The following is a 17,527-nucleotide window of genomic DNA, read 5'->3' on the forward strand; positions in this document are numbered from 1 at the left end:
TTATTATCAAGGGACTCTAGCAACATAATTCTCGCTATAGTGTGAAGACCAAAGCATTGCTAAGCTGTCTCCACACATATTACATAGTTCATAATTCTCAGTGTAGTGTGTTACGGGTCTAAGAGTTTGATGGTCCCCAAGATGCTCTCATCTAAACCCATTAGTTTCTTTCTTATGGAGCTGTCTGAAGAAGAGAGTCTACTAAAACCAGTTAATGACCTACAGTAGTTAGAAAGAAAGATTAGCTATGAGGTGTAACAAATCAGCAGAGCAACACTGCTGAAAGTATTAAACAATTTCCAACATAGACTTAAAACATTATTTGACTTAAACAAACATTACTATTTCATATTATGTTTTAAGACCTGGAGATTACAAACATTAAAAAAAAAACAATATAGGATCATTAAAAAAAAACATTATTTTGCACATTCTGTACAAAATTAAAAATTACTGTTTTACAAACATGTGCAGAATTAATTGATTTATCCAAACAACTCTTCTGCACAGCATTTTTCAATAAAACTAAAAGTTAAAACGTTATAAGCAATATTTCACACTTTTTACTCTATACTACAGCATATAAATCTCACCATGGATTATGATATACCACAAAATCACTATTTCACTCTGAGACAGTAATTAGTTTGACTGATTTTAAATGAAAGACAGAACGATCTGAACAACACCTGATTTAATTTATTATTAGATGGGAACACTGCATAAATGTGTAAATCTGAAGCAAAGATCCATTATTTTTAAATCAATCTATTTTGAAATTCTATAGAAAACTATCAAATATCTCAGTCTTGTTCTGAGTGTTGCAGCTGCTACAAAAATAAATATGTGCACTTGCATGCACAATGATCATCAAACTGCTCCTCGCCATTCTCTTTTCCTCTTCCTCCTCGTTGTCGTCATCATCATCATCATCATCATCATCATCATCATCATCATCGTCATCGTCGTCGTCATCATCATCATCATCATCATCATCATCATCGTCGTCGTCATCATCATCATCATCATCATCATCATCATCCTGATCCTGTTGACTTTTTCTGGTTATAAGTAGTTCCTGTCCTTTTGAATGAAATGCTATTTTAAAATTATTTGCATTTCTTGGTTGCAATAGTTGATATAAAAAAAGCTTCAGCTAACAGTGCAACAGAAATTATGAAACTAAAGTCTCTTTTCAATATGTCTTGAAACATACTGAAAACAAATTCAAAGGCTAAGTTTAAGTATGTTGAATTTCATGGCAGATGTTCAAGCACTCCAGGTTAATACTAAATATAACGAAAAGACTACTTAGAATTTTTATTATGTCTGTTAGGAATTAATTTCATTTGTTTAATTTGTCTTTTTGTTAATATTGCAGTGTGAGACAAAGGTGGCACCTTTGCATTTCTCCTGCCTTCTGCATGCCTTTATTTCCAGTCATAGAGTGACCATTCACTAGAATTGTTCTTAGCATGGTGCAGGGAAAACAGTAAAATTAGAACAAAATATTTCACTTACTTTCTCACCTTAAAGCACTTGTCGGAAATGGTGTCCTCTTTGGTCTGTATATAATTGACATCGATGGAGAAAATTTTTTGAACACTTCTTGGAGCTCTATTTGTTATATTCTGTGGACCAATTTTCTTATCTCAGTTATTAATTATTGCAAAGTGTGCACCGCATTACTATAGGACACTTACTATTTTTAAGTTTCTTCTTAGATTAGAATCAGGCTGAGGTCAGGAAAACAAGAAGGCTATAGACCTTTACTAATTAATGTGATATGTGGGATGTTAGATCATCCTGTTGAAAACATTCGTAGTGTTTTTTTATTCAGCAGTGTTGTATATTTCTAGGACTATAAGGAACTAGAGATGGACTATACATTGTGACATTTTAATATACTTCAGTTGAGTACTTTTATTCATTAAACATTGCCTTAGTTTTTGGGTTTTGCTATTGTCTTTCATTTGCTCTGCTTCAGTTCACAATGCCAAAAAGTCTAACCCATCTCGCCTGTTCAGAGGTTCTTTCTGTGACAGATGTACAGAGCATGTGTTATAATAATTCCTCTCATCGCAGTCAGAAATGCCATCATTCTGGCAAGCAGTGAAGTCTATCTCGGCCTGGAGATATTCCAGTCAAAATGAACAATTTGATAGCAGCTGTGTTGTGTACATACGAGAAAATTACAATGCTGAATTATTGTGAGAGACGTGATTATAATTGTAAAAGTTTAATTTAGTGATTTGGAATTCTGAATTGTATATCTTCTTGACATATGGTGTTCAGTTGAGAAAATGAATAAAGCTTTTGTACGCAAAGACTATGCACAAGAACTGTTGATCTTTAATAAAGGACTACCAAAGTCACAACTAGAATTATTTTGTAAATATAAAGACAAACAGAGAATACACGAAACATTTTAATATAACCAATTATACCATGGATAACTGGATGCTTTATACGGGTAATATATTAAATATTCTATTGACCATGCTTGCTGTTCAGGATTGAAAAATCGGCATGGTCTGATACTAAAATCAGTGACAAACAGTGCAAAGCAGTGATAAACATTAGAAGATTAAAAATCACATTATGTGTGAACAGGTGAAGAAAAACCCAAATATTTTATCATGGCCTAATGAATGCTGTTTGTTTTTTTAGCCAAATAAAATTAGCCTTTTGAAAGAAACATTGAGGAATTTAATTTTCTGAATAAAGGAAATAAATGGAGCTTTTGAAGTACACTGCTCAGTATATTCATCTAGAGAATCATTTAAAAACATGCACAATATTTGAAGGTACATGACTTCAATTCAGAATGATTTCATTACGGCAGTTGGCATCGTTCTTATTAATGCTAAGTTCGAGAAATAGCGTGCACTTCCACACAAAGGAAAATATGTGATAATTTATAAGGATATACACTAGCTAATTGTTGGATTGCCAACCTCAACGGTTTGATTGGAGAGTAATGGTGGGAGGCTACTAAAATGCTAATCTGTGTGTAGTCAGAACCATACCGGGCACATCTCAGGATACATACCGCTGTAGTGATGCCTCAGTGAGCCATAAACCCTTGTCCACGTTCTGGAATCTTGTCCCTTTGGGAAACACTGCATAATGCCAGACATTATTGCACAAGAAGCATAATGGCCAGTGCTCTGTATGAAAAAGACCTCATGATGTATGAAGAAGTCATGGAATTTCCGAAAACTGTAGCCTGTAGCACCAGACTGTTGACTTGATAGCCATATCACCTGGCTTTTCTAGTGCTATTATTATTGATCCTACCATACATTTCGAGTCTGAGGCTAATTAACCAGAAGAAGTTAACATTGAGAAGAATGGTATCTATATGTCAACCATTCCGTACTACAAAGACGAATGCTGTCTGTTCAACATCACAGTCTAAGGCCTGCCCATTGGTGCAAGAGGTAGGCCTACCATCTCACTCGCAACTCAAGGCTTGCTGAAGGCTACAGGAACTTCCAAAGAGTTGATTGAACAGTTGGTGTTGGCTGTCTTGAAGGAATCACTCGCCATTTTAAAGAACCATGTATACCAAACTAACTTAATTATCATGTCAGTGCATTTGTATTTTAAGAATATTTTTCTTCTACATATTTTAGCAGTTCTTGAGTTTATTTTCCTTGGTTTAACATCTAATTGCAATGACATTTGTTGAATTCAATAATATACTTTATATTGTACTTTCGTGATTAGTAGGCCTATACTTTGTCTTATGGCAGACCATTAAATGCATGGTAAATGTGGTATTAAAATTAAAATTAGTAGGTTGCAAACTGTGGATGTCAGAAACTTTATATGTATAAAACTTAAAACTCTAAGTCTCCTTAAGACAGATATTTCTGAAATTGCGATTTTCTGATCTAGATGGCTGTTTGACGTTTTGGGACGTGTTCATATCTCATACACATATCCCAAAGGTTTTCTTGAGTTAGGGCTGTACAAGATTTGTTCTTAAAACAACCAGTTTCTTGCCACTTCCTGAACAGTTTTACAATACAGGATTTTGAAGCACACTACACTCAAATATTGTCTCTGAAACTTGAAATAATACAAATAATACTTGTATGTATTTGTAAGCTTCAACAAGAAAAATGTGGTGTTCAATAGAATATTCAGTCATTTTAAAGATATGAAGGGTGCTAGCTGAAAAATCAAAGTAAACTAAGAAATACTTCCACTTCTCATTAGAAACAGAAGTAGAGTTTGTTTCCCTCCTATTAATATTGTCCTATTATTCTATGACTGGGGTTGTAAGCTGCAGAAAAAAAGTGGAGAATGATTGTTCTCTGGTTGGCATTGAAAGTATGCAACAAATGGAAGTAATGCGGAAGTGCCACCTTTGTCTCACACTGTACTGTAAAAGATGGCCTCTAAAATGTGGAAAGACGTGGTTTTAGTTTCTTGGAAACAGCATAGCCTATTACAGGCTATCTTGTGAAGCTTATGATAATAATGATAACAATGATTATGATGAAGACAATGACAATTACGATGAAGTATGAAATTATGAAAATAAAATTTGACAGTTGCAGTATTTAAAACCATGTCTTAAGAACTGTTTATCAAGCATACTAGGTATGCAGTTTCTTGGAATGTTGTTGAAATATACAGTTTAGTCAAATTAATACTAGAAATTGGATGAGAATAATTTTATTGTTAAATATGGAGCATTAGATACATACATACTGAAAATTAAGCATAATCTCATTACTTCGATAAAAATTACCGTAACATTACAATTTTGATCATGTTCATATTACACGAATAAAGGTACCTAAATTTGTATTTTTAATATTTGTAGCCTTAATGTGTTGTGTTCCTTCTATATGGACTATATTTGTGTTAAAACTACTCTTTAAAAATCAAAACAATTCCAAATCTACATCAATATATTATGTCTGTCTGCCTGCCTGTTCTTTTGTCTGTCCATATGTCATTTTGCTTTTATGTGTAACTTTTTCCGAAAACTTTTCCATGTTATTTTAAATCAGAAGAACTTGCAAGTTCTAGATATATAATGAACTGTAAATACAGTGCAATAAACTCTGAGATTTTATCATAAATTGGTTATATTTTTAATATTAAAATAACGACATCTTTGAAGTCCATTGCTCATTGTATGTTACGTGTTAAAGAGCAAGCTATCACCACAAATAAAATTGCAAGAATAAATAAAATTGCAACTGGAATAAATTTTTCCTTTTATCTTTATGTACAATAATTCATTTAATTTATGTAATTTTCTGTTTTGTTGTCTTGCGTTGTTAGTATGATAATTATGAAGGTTTTACTCTTTTTTTTTTGCTGTGAATAAAACAGTAGTGTTACAAATACATAATACATAAAAAATTGTTGTTATAATGGAGCTACATTTACTGACAGCCTTTCTTCTGCAGAATAATAATGCAATTTATATTATTATTTTTCTTCTAACGCTTCAGTATTCAGTACTTCAGGAACAGCTTCACTTTTGTCAAGTTACCATTGGAGACTCGTGAAGTCATATTGTTCGTTAATGCTTATATCTGAAATATTTCATCAAAGTTTAGGTCCTTTTGTCTTGTTGTCATATTAATTAATGTAATTGTGAGTGTAACTATATGGGTGCAAAACATTTTCTTCCATTTTGAATTGTAATTTAACAATATGAACAATTTTATATGTACTGCATCATGTTTACAGGCCGAACAGTGAAGAGGATGATCCCCCAGTGCAGGGACCCTTGCCATTCGAACCCGATGATGCCCCATGGAAGAAGTCAGAATCTGGGATTCGCAAGTTGTGAGTACTAAAATCTGCTTGCTTGTAAGCAAATCCTTTGTGTCCCTGTCAACTAATGCATGAAGTCCAAAACACTGTGTGGACTAGAATGCAGGAACTTCTGTAAATTAATATGCTATATTTTCATGCCTAATATTTATATTACTCTCTTGCAAATAATAGGACAGTGATTACCCTGATTACATTAATTATATTGGTTAAATACATTTTTAATCTCTTCCTTGAACGTTTATCGAAACTGTTGTGTGTTTCATTTAGTACAGGTTCCTGTAAGTGTAGTTGGAAACAATAATTTGTTTGTGAAAAGAATGTAATAGGTGTTATGTCTCTTAGAAAAAAAAAGCATATTTTACATTTCTTCATTAATTTTTTTGGCAAGTTACATTACACTTTTAGTAATTTCAAATTTTAAATGGACATTGTCATTATAATGCTGCAATTAATCAAAATTAAACAGCTCTACAAAATATAGCATTGCTACTGTTTTATAATGGTTTTGTCGTCTTTTTAAGAATTACTCTTTATTTAGTAATATGTATAAGAACATAAGGCGGTAGTTTAATTTTTGCTTTGATTTTAACAGATGGATAATAACTTCCCCAAAAAAATTTACTATGCTGGTTATTCTGTACTACAAAAATAAATCGTAGTTTCATGTTGCCAACTTTTTCGTCCCTGAAAGGAGGCAATTTAACAACAACCAAACTAAAAATCCTGGTGATATACTGAAAATTATTGTGCATTTGAATGGTTAGAGTGGCACCAACTTAGGGAAGTCTTAAGGCCCAGGACATTCACTACATTTAAGTTGATCGTAACTATTTTCAATTCTCTGCTAAATTCAGTGTGTTTATATGTGTATTTTCAGTCCTGTATCAATGTGGATGGAAATCAGTATGACTATTTTTCCTTTGCGTATGTCTGTTCCTTAAAGCCCCCCAATAATTCAGAAACATTAGTGCTATTTGATTTGTTGACAATAAAAACAAAAAAGTTGCAGAAGTAAACGTATCATTACAGTCATAAAATCTAAATAATATGATCACTCAGTTATTTTAAAAATTATATATTAATACTTTATTTTCTGTCTGTATCACGTAGTGACTAAGAGAAAGTTAAGGCTTGAAAATTGGAAGAAAGAGACATTCTTATGAATTTAAAGTCTGACATGTATGGGTCATCACATACTGTATTTGGTGAACACATTATTGTCGCTCTATCTTGCCACAATTTGCAACTATGTGTGATGCACTTAGCTTTCTCAGCTCCTTAATCTTGCTTAAGTGGGAGATCACATTTTTAATCTTATATATTACACATAAATTACCAATTGCACCTGCAAGAATACACTTCGTATGGCAACAAAAACACTTCTTTTTCTCATGCAAGCTGCAGGAGTAATGCAACACTGTACCAGCATTGCATATCTGTTATTTCTCAGTGAAATTGAGGTTAGACTATTACGGAAATACTCTACAGCAATTGGAAATTCTTACTCTGCTGCTCGTGAAGAACTTAAATACTTAAGTTTCAAACAGACGTTTAATAAAATAATTTTGTACTTGCGTAGAACATTACATCTTGATATTTAAAATCAGTTTAACTGTACCTCTTCGTGTAAATAATAATAAAACATCTCCAGAGCATGAGTCCTTAACATAATGTTGAAAGCAATTCAAGGATTTATACTCTGGATTTAAAAACTGAATTAAACTTTATTCACTGTCCTTGTGTGATTAAATTCCAGTTAACATTTCCTTCCTTCATTTCTATTTATATACTAACGTAACATATATTAAACTAGCCTATAATGTTAATGCTCGACAACATAGAATTTCATTATGTACATTGTAGAAATTACAAGTAAGCATTATGAATTATGTACAGTTAAAATTAATTGTTTTGTAATAACAATGCATTGTTAGACCTAATAGGTATAGATGTAATTTCATTTTAGTTTTGCATTAGCTTCTACAGAAACTGTCCATTTTAGGAATTCAGAGTAGGTGCTTAGGAATTATTAACAAGAGAATTATGCTAAACTTTTTGATCTGGTATCTCCTATTAGAAATAGGTGCCTTGTTCATTTAGACTCATAAATGCTCTTTATGTTTTTATACATTAGTTGAGTCCTGAATGTGCAGGACTATATGCTTTTAAGCATGGCAGTACCAACATCATAATCTCGTCAGCTAAAATATATAGAAATAATGGACAGTAGCTGTAGTTATAATGACGTACAGTATATTAAATTCATATGTTTGGTAAGGGGTATTTTGAATCACCCAATCTTGTTCCTCTCTCCTCACGACTCTGTGGTTGTTGTGAATGTTTCTTTTTGTTTGTTTTGGTGGTAGTTTCATATACAGTGGCTCTTCGATATGTTTCAAAAATATTTTTGCACTATGACGTTCTAATAAACATAAGAATTAAGATTTTAACACGAAAGAAGTATATAATTACTGCTTAAGTCACGAAATTACTTAAATTATGCATATTTTAAGAATAGTATCATGAGTGTGGCCTGTTACAATCTCATTGAGATTAAATTAATTGCCATGATTGTAAAAATTATATATATTTAACAATATATTTTTAATTTATTGTTTAATAGTAAAAGTTATATTTGACTTTATATTGATTGTTTGCATGCATGTTAGAAATTTTTCTTATAATGCTTTTGTGGATAAGTTGGAAAATATAACATAAAGAGTCTGATTATTTCTTTACAAAAACAATTAAGAAATAATAGTTGCAATGTTATTGGCTGCAAAATTGAAATAATAATAATAATAACAGCAATAAATTTCTCTTTTATTCTGTGATAGAAAAGTTACTTGAAAGATCCTAGATCGAAACAAGAAATAAACCAATAACTTAAAATATTTGTAGTTATTGCATGGACTTCACTGTTTCTCCATCTTCAAAAGTAATGAATTTTAAGTGTGATAAGGACTTTTCATTTCAATAGACCAGTGGTTCCCCATACTTTTTGAAGCCATGACTCACTTTTGGGTGAGATTTTCTTTTGCAACCCTCCCCCCCCCCTCTCCTCCACTACTGTACCGGTACTTAATTAACCTCATTCGAAAAACACAAATCTTTGTAAAATCGGAAATAACGATAATTATTTTACTTAAAACCATTGAATACTGCTCAAAGAGTGACAAAAATAGAAGTACAGTAAAATCCCTCATAACCAGCACCCAAATAACCGGCAGTACCAAAACAATGACACTTCTGACTGGGCCAAAAAAAAAATTTTGAATCTGCCACATTGTCACAATGTGGGTTGGCACATGAACTTTCATTTCCAATGAATATTTGAACCTAAAATTAGTGTATTATTTGTGTTGTGTGGTGTGTTTTAATGAAGAAAATCCACACAACTTTTATATTTATCTAATTATGTTTGGGATGTCAGTATTGCTACATTAGGAAGTTAGCATGAACTTTCGTTTTCAGTGAATGTTCGAACCTAAAATTAGTGTAATATTTGTGTTGTGTGATGTGCTTTAATGAAGAAAATCCACACAGTTTTTATGTTTATTTAGTTATGTTTGAGCTGTCAGTGTTGCCACATTAGAAAGTTCACACGAACTTTCATTTTCTGTGAATATTCAAATATAAAATTATTGTATTATATGTGTTGTGTGATACGTTTCAATATATAAAATCCCATAGTTTATGTAGTTATGTTTGGACTGTCAGTGTTGCCACATTAGGAAGATCCCACTAACTTTAATTTTCAGTGAATATTCGAATCTGGAATTAGTTTATTAGTTGTGTTATGAGGTGTGTTTTAATAAGGAGAATTCACGCAGTTTTTATGTTTATTCAGTTATGAGCAAATGATAAATAAGCTTCACATGGCTGCAGTTTCAACATTTGACACCATTAAATACAAACTTTTTTTTTTTTTGTATTCATTCAATTATCCAGCAAAATCTCGTATCCGAAACTAGCCTGGTCCCTTTGGTGCCGGATAAGAGGGATTCTACTGTATATGGTGTAACATTGACACGAAATATTAAGTAAATATAATTTGTAATACCTCAAACTATTACCACCATGGTGCTGCGGTAATAGTTCAGTACAAAGTGATAAATTTAATCAAATGAAGAGCTTTGCAAGAGCAAAATTTGTGAAAACATGTGTTCGTTTTATGAAAATAATCTTTATCTTACGAAAGTAAGACAGCCTTCGCGGAGTAATGTGTTGAAAACAGTTTTACAGTTAAGAGCAGAACTTTTATTGTATGAGTACGTGCAAGATGAGAAATCAGAAAATGCAAACCTTTTTCCCAATTCTTTTTGATTTCTTAGATTGGTCTTCCTTACTCTTATTTTCGAACACAAACACTTTGAATAGTAGTTTGCAAGGAAAGATGCTAATATAACAGCCAGGGATAAAATCAGCAGATTTATGTAGAAACTTGATTTCTGGTCAATATAACTTGACAAAAAGAAATTTTATTCATCTGAGTGTACTAAAGAACTCGTGGAAAATTTAGTTACATACAATATGATAGGTAAATACTGTGTTTATTTTTTCCGGCAAGCAATTAAGTTTCCACAATTTTAAGCAACAGCTTTTTGAGTATTTTTCGAAAAAAAGCTCAAAACAATTAAAACAGTGACAGATTGACAGTAAATCTGTTTTTAGACATTTTCGTTTAGTTGGCTGAAATTCCAAAAAAATATGAAGGAAAAACTCATTGAAATATGTGCCTGCTGTTGGAAAGTTTAAAATAGACTTTTTTTTTTTGGTCAAAAGAATGCAAAAGTACGTAGTTCTTAATTTTTTTTGTAATATTTTAACCTCCTATTTATACAAAATAAGTTTCTTGTCTATGAACAAACAATAGCGAGAAGTTGCCTTGAATTTGAAAATGATATTGTGTGTATGGAATATGGAGTCCATATTCGAGAACCTGCTTTCTGAAAAACTGATACATTTATTACATTGATTATTTTTTAATGTATAACTACTGAAACATTTTTTTTATTATGTTCAACGTTGTTTATGTTTATGTTTCTAAATATAAAATAAATGTATGTCAATAACATTTTTTTTATTGTTTTGTAAATCTTCTCTCGCCCCCCTCAGCTCCTTACACGATCCCCACTTTGGGAACCACTGCAATAAACTATTGTATAAAAATACTTCACTTAAACAGATTTTTTTTCAAATTTATGCTTTAGAACATGTTTGAATTTTTATACATAGCTTCTCATACGTAACTACATGCAATATAATAGATCTAAGTATACATTTCTTGTCTGGGAAGAGCAGGTCAGGTCGTCACTATGTATTTGTTCAACCATATGAAACAAACCAGTTTCCATTAGTTAATTTTTACAAAACTTGAAATTTAACATTTTACTGAAATTTAGCAACAAATGTTAGGATTAGTGTTTAGTGTAATTGAACATTCGAAATCTATTTTATGTAAAACAACTAAAAACATTACCAAAATGCAATCAAATCTCAATTATTAGTGAATAGGTACAATTAGCATTGAGTTTGGAAAAGTGGCTTGGAATGTTTGTGTGCTTTGCATAGATTCATACAACACTGAACTTATTTTGCTTTGTAATATTTGTATATGTCACACAGGTTTGAATAATTTCAAGTTCTGAGAAAGTATTTATGTTATTTCACATGATTCATTGGCTTTTAAAGTTTTGAAGATATATTCAGTAATTGCATAATGCTTAATTTTTGTGTAATGCAAAATCGAATGGCCACTGTATTAATGCTACTGTTCTATGTACTTCCTCTATCTTCTTATTGGTTTCTGGCTGGGCAAACCTTTATTTCTGTTTCTTTGTCCACAGATTCACTATCCTTACTGCATTTTCACAAAACTTACTTAGTCCTACAGAGCCGAATGTTGTCTAAAGGTTAGAAGATATCGTATGTTTTGTTGGCATTTTTATGTGTTGAAAAAGTTTAAATTATGTTTTGTCTCGTTTCTTTCATGTTAGTCTCCTTGTTTTGTCTTAAGTTGCACGTTGTGCATGTACTATGTTATGGGGAACTATTATATTCCATAAAGATACTTTACTTGCGAAAGACTGTTGTATGGTAAATTCACTTATAGCTCCGAGACACTCTCAGTTCATTCTTGTGCATTATGTATAATGTACAAACTGTAACATCTATAGTGCCCATGAAGTTCTCAACCATCAATATATCAAAACATATGAAAATATTTATTAATATTCTGTAGATGCAATGTGTGTTTTCTCCTTTACTAAGATTACTGAAGCCTATATTCCTTCCAATTTTTAATTACCATGCAACTGTATGTAAAACATTTCTTGTAATGAAATGCGATATCATAACATGGCTTCCAGCACATAAGTAAAAAAAAAAAGTTGTGACATTGTAAATTTAGTAAATCTGTACGTATCGTAGCTTCAATGCTCCAACTGTTTACAAATTGTGAACTATAAAAATTTCGAAAAAATATGTGGAACTTAATATACATTGAAGAAACATGGAACTTGTACTCATTTGCGTACAAGACTACATAACAAATCTTCGAAAATACAGGACCTATTCAAAATCATGAGACAGTAATAATGAAACTTTAGAAAAATGGAAATGACATAGAGAATGAAACTGCGTCTAGAAAATATGCACTCAAAACTCTTTGTTTATAAAAAATTCATTTCAATGGGGATGGAATTCCAATTTATATGCTAATATGCCATCAGACAATTTGATGTAGCTGAGCACATTATGCTGAAGACTATACTAATTTCAATAATCTGGAATACCAGAGCAGAAATTTGTTTCAAAATATGGACTTTTTTTATCATTTTCGAGAAGTAAAATTACTCTATAGATAAGGTAATTGAGAAATAATTTATACTTACTTTATTAATGTAAGGATGGAAAAATAAGTAACTTTGAAACCAGTCCTTACCGGTATTACAATCGACACCAGTAGACGTAATGTATGTCGTATGTCATATCAGACATAGAAAACTAAGATCATGAACTCTTAATTCTAAAGTGATGGACAGTTTCATTATATTAATTCTTATTGTTCTTAAAATTATAGACGTTTTCACACTTAGTATAATATAGCATGTCCTCATCTTACCTTCTGTAACAGGCTGGTCGTTTGTCCCTGAAGTATTGTAACTGGCTGATAATTCTCCTCTCTATCGAGAGGAAAGAGCATTAGAGGCAACCACTTGAAAAGTGGAGATGCCTAATAAAATAAAATAAATAAAAACACAGTTAGAGAGTGTTTTAAGAGTTCCAGTTTATGAGATTCACATTTAAATGCAATTTATATATAAACGGTGAACGGTATGTCTTAATTTCATGGGATTATTTTTTTTATATATTTCAAACAAAAAAGTTTAATACAATTATGTTGGTTTTTGCTTCCTTTTCGAGATAAAAAAATACTTGAAATTATATGAATTATATGAAATATTTCATAGTGTGTTTTAGGAAAGTTATTGATTGAACTCCCAATATGCTCAGTCAGTTTAAGAGAGCGGTGTATTATGATAATAAATTATTGAAAGAATTTTAGTTTTGCCCTTTAAATGTGCAGAAATTTGATTCAAACAAATATAACTTTCGCTCTGGAAAGGAATTTTAAAATATTACGTTTGTTTGGTTCAAATTTTTGCACATTTAAAGGACAAAACTAAAACTCTTTCAATCATTTATTATCATAATACATTGCTCTCTTATATTTGGTACTAACTTACATGAAGACTGAAACTTTATAGAGGTTAGGAGCTAATAATTGTTCAATTAGACATACTTCATCACTTTGATCACTTTTCTAAAATGTTCAGACTTAGGCTAATATACTTGAATTTTTTTTTATTAAATATGTTTTATTGAAATATAGTAATAAAACTGAAGACATATGTGTGTAGTAAGAAGAATAACTTCAAACACGTATTTTGACTTACTTAGTAATACTATGAGTACAATACTGCTAGAAATTTTTTAAAATTAACTTTTTAACAAATATTTCTATATTTCAGTGAGAAATTACATTAAAAGTTAGGTACAATTTCCTGAAATATTCGTATTTTAAAACTAATTTAATATGTATACAGTATAATTACTTTATTATTGGTATGTTAAAAGTAATAGTGATACACAAAATACTGATTTTTTTTTTTTACAATGTTAAATTATCATTTAATTGTGAAGTATCTTTAGGAATATATGTAGTGGTTTGCACCCTTTCTTTTTTTAAGAGATAGTTTCATTTTTTAAAACGAGAAGAGATTTTTTTTGTATCTGATGCGAAATAATGTAATCAAATCACTTTATGATTTCATAGTTTTTTTTTTTAATTACGGATATATAATTTAGTCAATTGCAGGCACACAAGACAACAGTAAAGTGAATTACGTAGTAATGTGCTGAAAGTACATGGTTAACAAACTTGTTATTGTATAAAACAGTGTGTAGAAAAATTATTTATTTGTACTTCTGAATTTATTTTGTTGTTATTATTAGGTACTTGTGAAGTTGCTTCTGAATGTAAAAACTCTATTGTCACCTTTACCATTTTAATAGAAATTCTAAACAAATATTAATTTGTTATTGATCATCGTTTTGTACTGAAGACTAAAAATTAGTTATACTTACATGACTTGTTTGTGTCCCCTGGGGGCAGATTGGTGAATGCCTGCCAGATATGAGTGGTAGGAAGGAAATGAAATATCTCCTGCAGACCAACAGGCATTGCTGCTTTGCAGTTTGATGTTGACTTGCCAAACGCTTGAGGTGGGGAGGAGGGGAAACAAAAAACTTTGAACAAAAATAAATGGTCCTCTAAGTTGCGAGTTGATGTAGTGGGGCAGCCCCTCAGAATAAAATTGCAAATTCTAAAAAAATATATAGGTTTTAAAAGTGCTTGTGCTGAGTTCCATGATGCAAAATAGTAGTAACAAAATTTAATTTCTGTTTTGCTGTAAATAATGAAGTTTGTATTCTGTAGTGATTTTAAAGCAAGCATTTCTTTGACTAGACATTTTTAAATATTAAACATTCTTTTTTTGCACTAAGATCTTTGCTTCCATTGGAATTATAGGCTTGCTTTTCTTGTATATAAATCATATCAATTTAATGTTTTTTTAGGGACTATAGATTTAGAATAACCAGTGAATTAATTATTTTAAGGGGGGGGGGGAAGACATTTAAAATTATGTAACTGTCAGAAAAAAGATGAACATTTTTATTATTAATGAGTCTTACTTCTGATCAAAATTAAATTTCATTCATTTAAACACGTTGTTCTATTGTTTATGTATTTAACAGACTTTTTCATATACAGTACAGATAGTGGCTATTATAAGTAGTATGCTTACTTTTATTTAATGTGTGTATGCAGAAGGTAGATATGCCCATAACAATCATTTTTCTCAAAAACTAGTATTACAATGTAGTTCAAGTTGTCCCTAGAGACCCAGTGTTTACTGTGCTTGTTTCTAGACTCCAGAGGCCCAGGCATGTTGGTTCAGTTCTAGCTGATGGCAATGACATTATAAAATTCCTAGCGTGACTTCTATTGGATGATAAACTAAAGCCTTTGTCTCAGTGTAGCAGTTTAATTGCATGTACAGATTCCTTTGTTCATGAATGAAGTAGAAATTCTTGTCCAGGCCCACCATTAATCTGTTCTTGACTATTATAATATATGACACCATGAACTTTTCAAACAACCATCGTATCTATGAAGCAGAACCGTCTTTCAAAGTTTAAATTGAGATGATAAATGTCTGACAGCTACTGGAATGCGTAGAAGATAAATGTTAATGTTATGGGACAATAATATAATGTCAACATTAACAAAAATATACTCTCTGCATCATAATCCACAGTTAATTCCCGATTTACCACGAAAATCGTCTGTAGCTGCATTTAGATTGGCAACAGGCCATGACTGTTTGGCCAAACACCTGCATAGAATTGGAATATATCAGTCCCCTAACTGCCCATTGTGCAATTCAAATCAAGAATTAGATTCGGAAAACCTCAAAATCTGTGCTTCAGTGGCTAACCATGACAATATCTTTGAAAAATATTGAAGTGCAAGAGGCCAAATGACTTTATTGTCGAACGCCTGGCATTAGAAAACAACAACAACATCATTAACAAAAATGTTTTATCCTGTATAGTAAGGTAGTGAAACAAGGCATCATGTTCAAAATGCTAATTTCTAAACATTAATTTTATTCATAAATCGTTTACTATTTTGCGTAACCTTTTTCAAAGTGAAAAATTCCACAAGTGACAAATAATCAACACTACTAATGACTAGTGACAAATAAGGAAATTTATGTTTCTTTCTCTGATATCCTTAATAGACATATTTCTCTGTTTACCTTTGTCTGACAAGTTGCTTAATAGTAAATATAATAATTTTGACTGATTGGGGATCTTGTGAATCTTTGTATTAATTAATAATTGTGCATGATTTATTTTCTTCATGTTTATTTGTTCGAACTTTTTTTTTTGCTATAACTTGGTATAATTGTGAAATAAAAATTATTTCTTTTTTAGTTGCATTAACAGCTTTATATCTAAATAAACTTTAAAAAAAAGTCTTATAAAAAATATATCTTTGGCGATTTTATAAAAAAAAAGTCTTCCTACATAAAATATATCTTTGGAGATTTTATTTTCTTAAAAAGAAAAGAAACCTAAATTATAGGATTTGCCCCCTTGCAATAAAAATAATTGTATTTGTTTACTTTAGAAACAATAATAATGAGCATGCAAATAGATAAACATTCTGTGAAAAAGACATTGAGAAAAATTGTGATGTTTATTCCATAATCAAAAGATGATGGGAAAAAGATCTGAAATTTATATAAATCATGCAAATATATCCACCAATTAAAAAATAAAATAAAATACCTTACTTAAAATCAAGGCCACTGTCACCTCATAAGAATGGAAGTGGTGAGCAAAATTGTAGTAATGTGTTTCAAAGTACAATAAGATCAAATTTGGAAAACCACTGGTTTAAAACAGTTGAAGAGATTAAAGTAGTTTATAATAAAGAAAATATAAGTAAATAATAAACTGTACAGCAATGCAACACTTCTAAAATGTGACTATGATTTGCTTTTATTCGTATCACAAGCTAAGAAAATATGATCATTGTTTCAGTCTGGTTCAAAAAAATCAGTTATTTGTGATAAACTATCACTTTACAGAAACAAGAATTTATTACTAATTAAGAAACTATTGATCAATAACTGGTTACTGTTCACTACTCATTTGTCACTAATCATTACATTAGAAAAACAAGAAATGACAACTACTCAGTAAAATTTATCACTTATCAAATTTGTTGTCTTGAAGAATAAGCTTTAGATGCTCAAGAATGTCAGTATTGTGACCCAGTCATTCTTGAAAATTGTTAAATCTTGGTAGCTAGTTCCTTAAATTGAACTAATTTTTCTTTGTCATATCTTCAACTGCATTGCTCTGAAACTACTTTGAAGCTCGTCATTCAAGTTAGCATTACCTAATCTTTATTCCATACAAGAAGACTCCACATGTAAAATGCATTTGTCCAAAGCCCTTCCCATTGGCTGCAGGATAAAAAACCTATTTAAGGTGCCTAGAACACAATGTTAATTAGTTTCCTATCTGAAAGCACAACCCGTTACATATTTTCAAAGTCTTAATGAGAAATTTA

At 30.9% G+C, this 17,527-nt stretch overlaps 1 protein-coding gene across 6 annotated transcripts in view; it reads left to right on the top strand.

Moving 5' to 3' along the window:
- The window catches only part of Rilpl (Rab interacting lysosomal protein like), a 107,010-nt gene that overhangs the window by 68,524 nt on the left and 20,959 nt on the right, over positions 1 to 17,527 (top strand). For 4 of the 6 annotated variants that reach the window (XM_069824055.1, XM_069824040.1, XM_069824067.1 and 1 more), the window contains one exon: positions 5,722 to 5,820. In XM_069824055.1, the coding sequence (XP_069680156.1) occupies positions 5,722 to 5,820 (99 nt within the window). Of the gene's footprint in view, positions 1 to 5,721; positions 5,821 to 11,660; positions 11,727 to 17,527 lie in introns of all 6 variants that reach the window. The other 2 variants (XM_069824061.1, XM_069824048.1) reach the window with 1 other exon arrangement.

The sequence above is a fragment of the Periplaneta americana genome, chromosome 1 (assembly GCF_040183065.1).
Source record: "Periplaneta americana isolate PAMFEO1 chromosome 1, P.americana_PAMFEO1_priV1, whole genome shotgun sequence".
Classification (NCBI taxonomy): Eukaryota; Metazoa; Arthropoda; class Insecta; order Blattodea; family Blattidae; genus Periplaneta; species Periplaneta americana.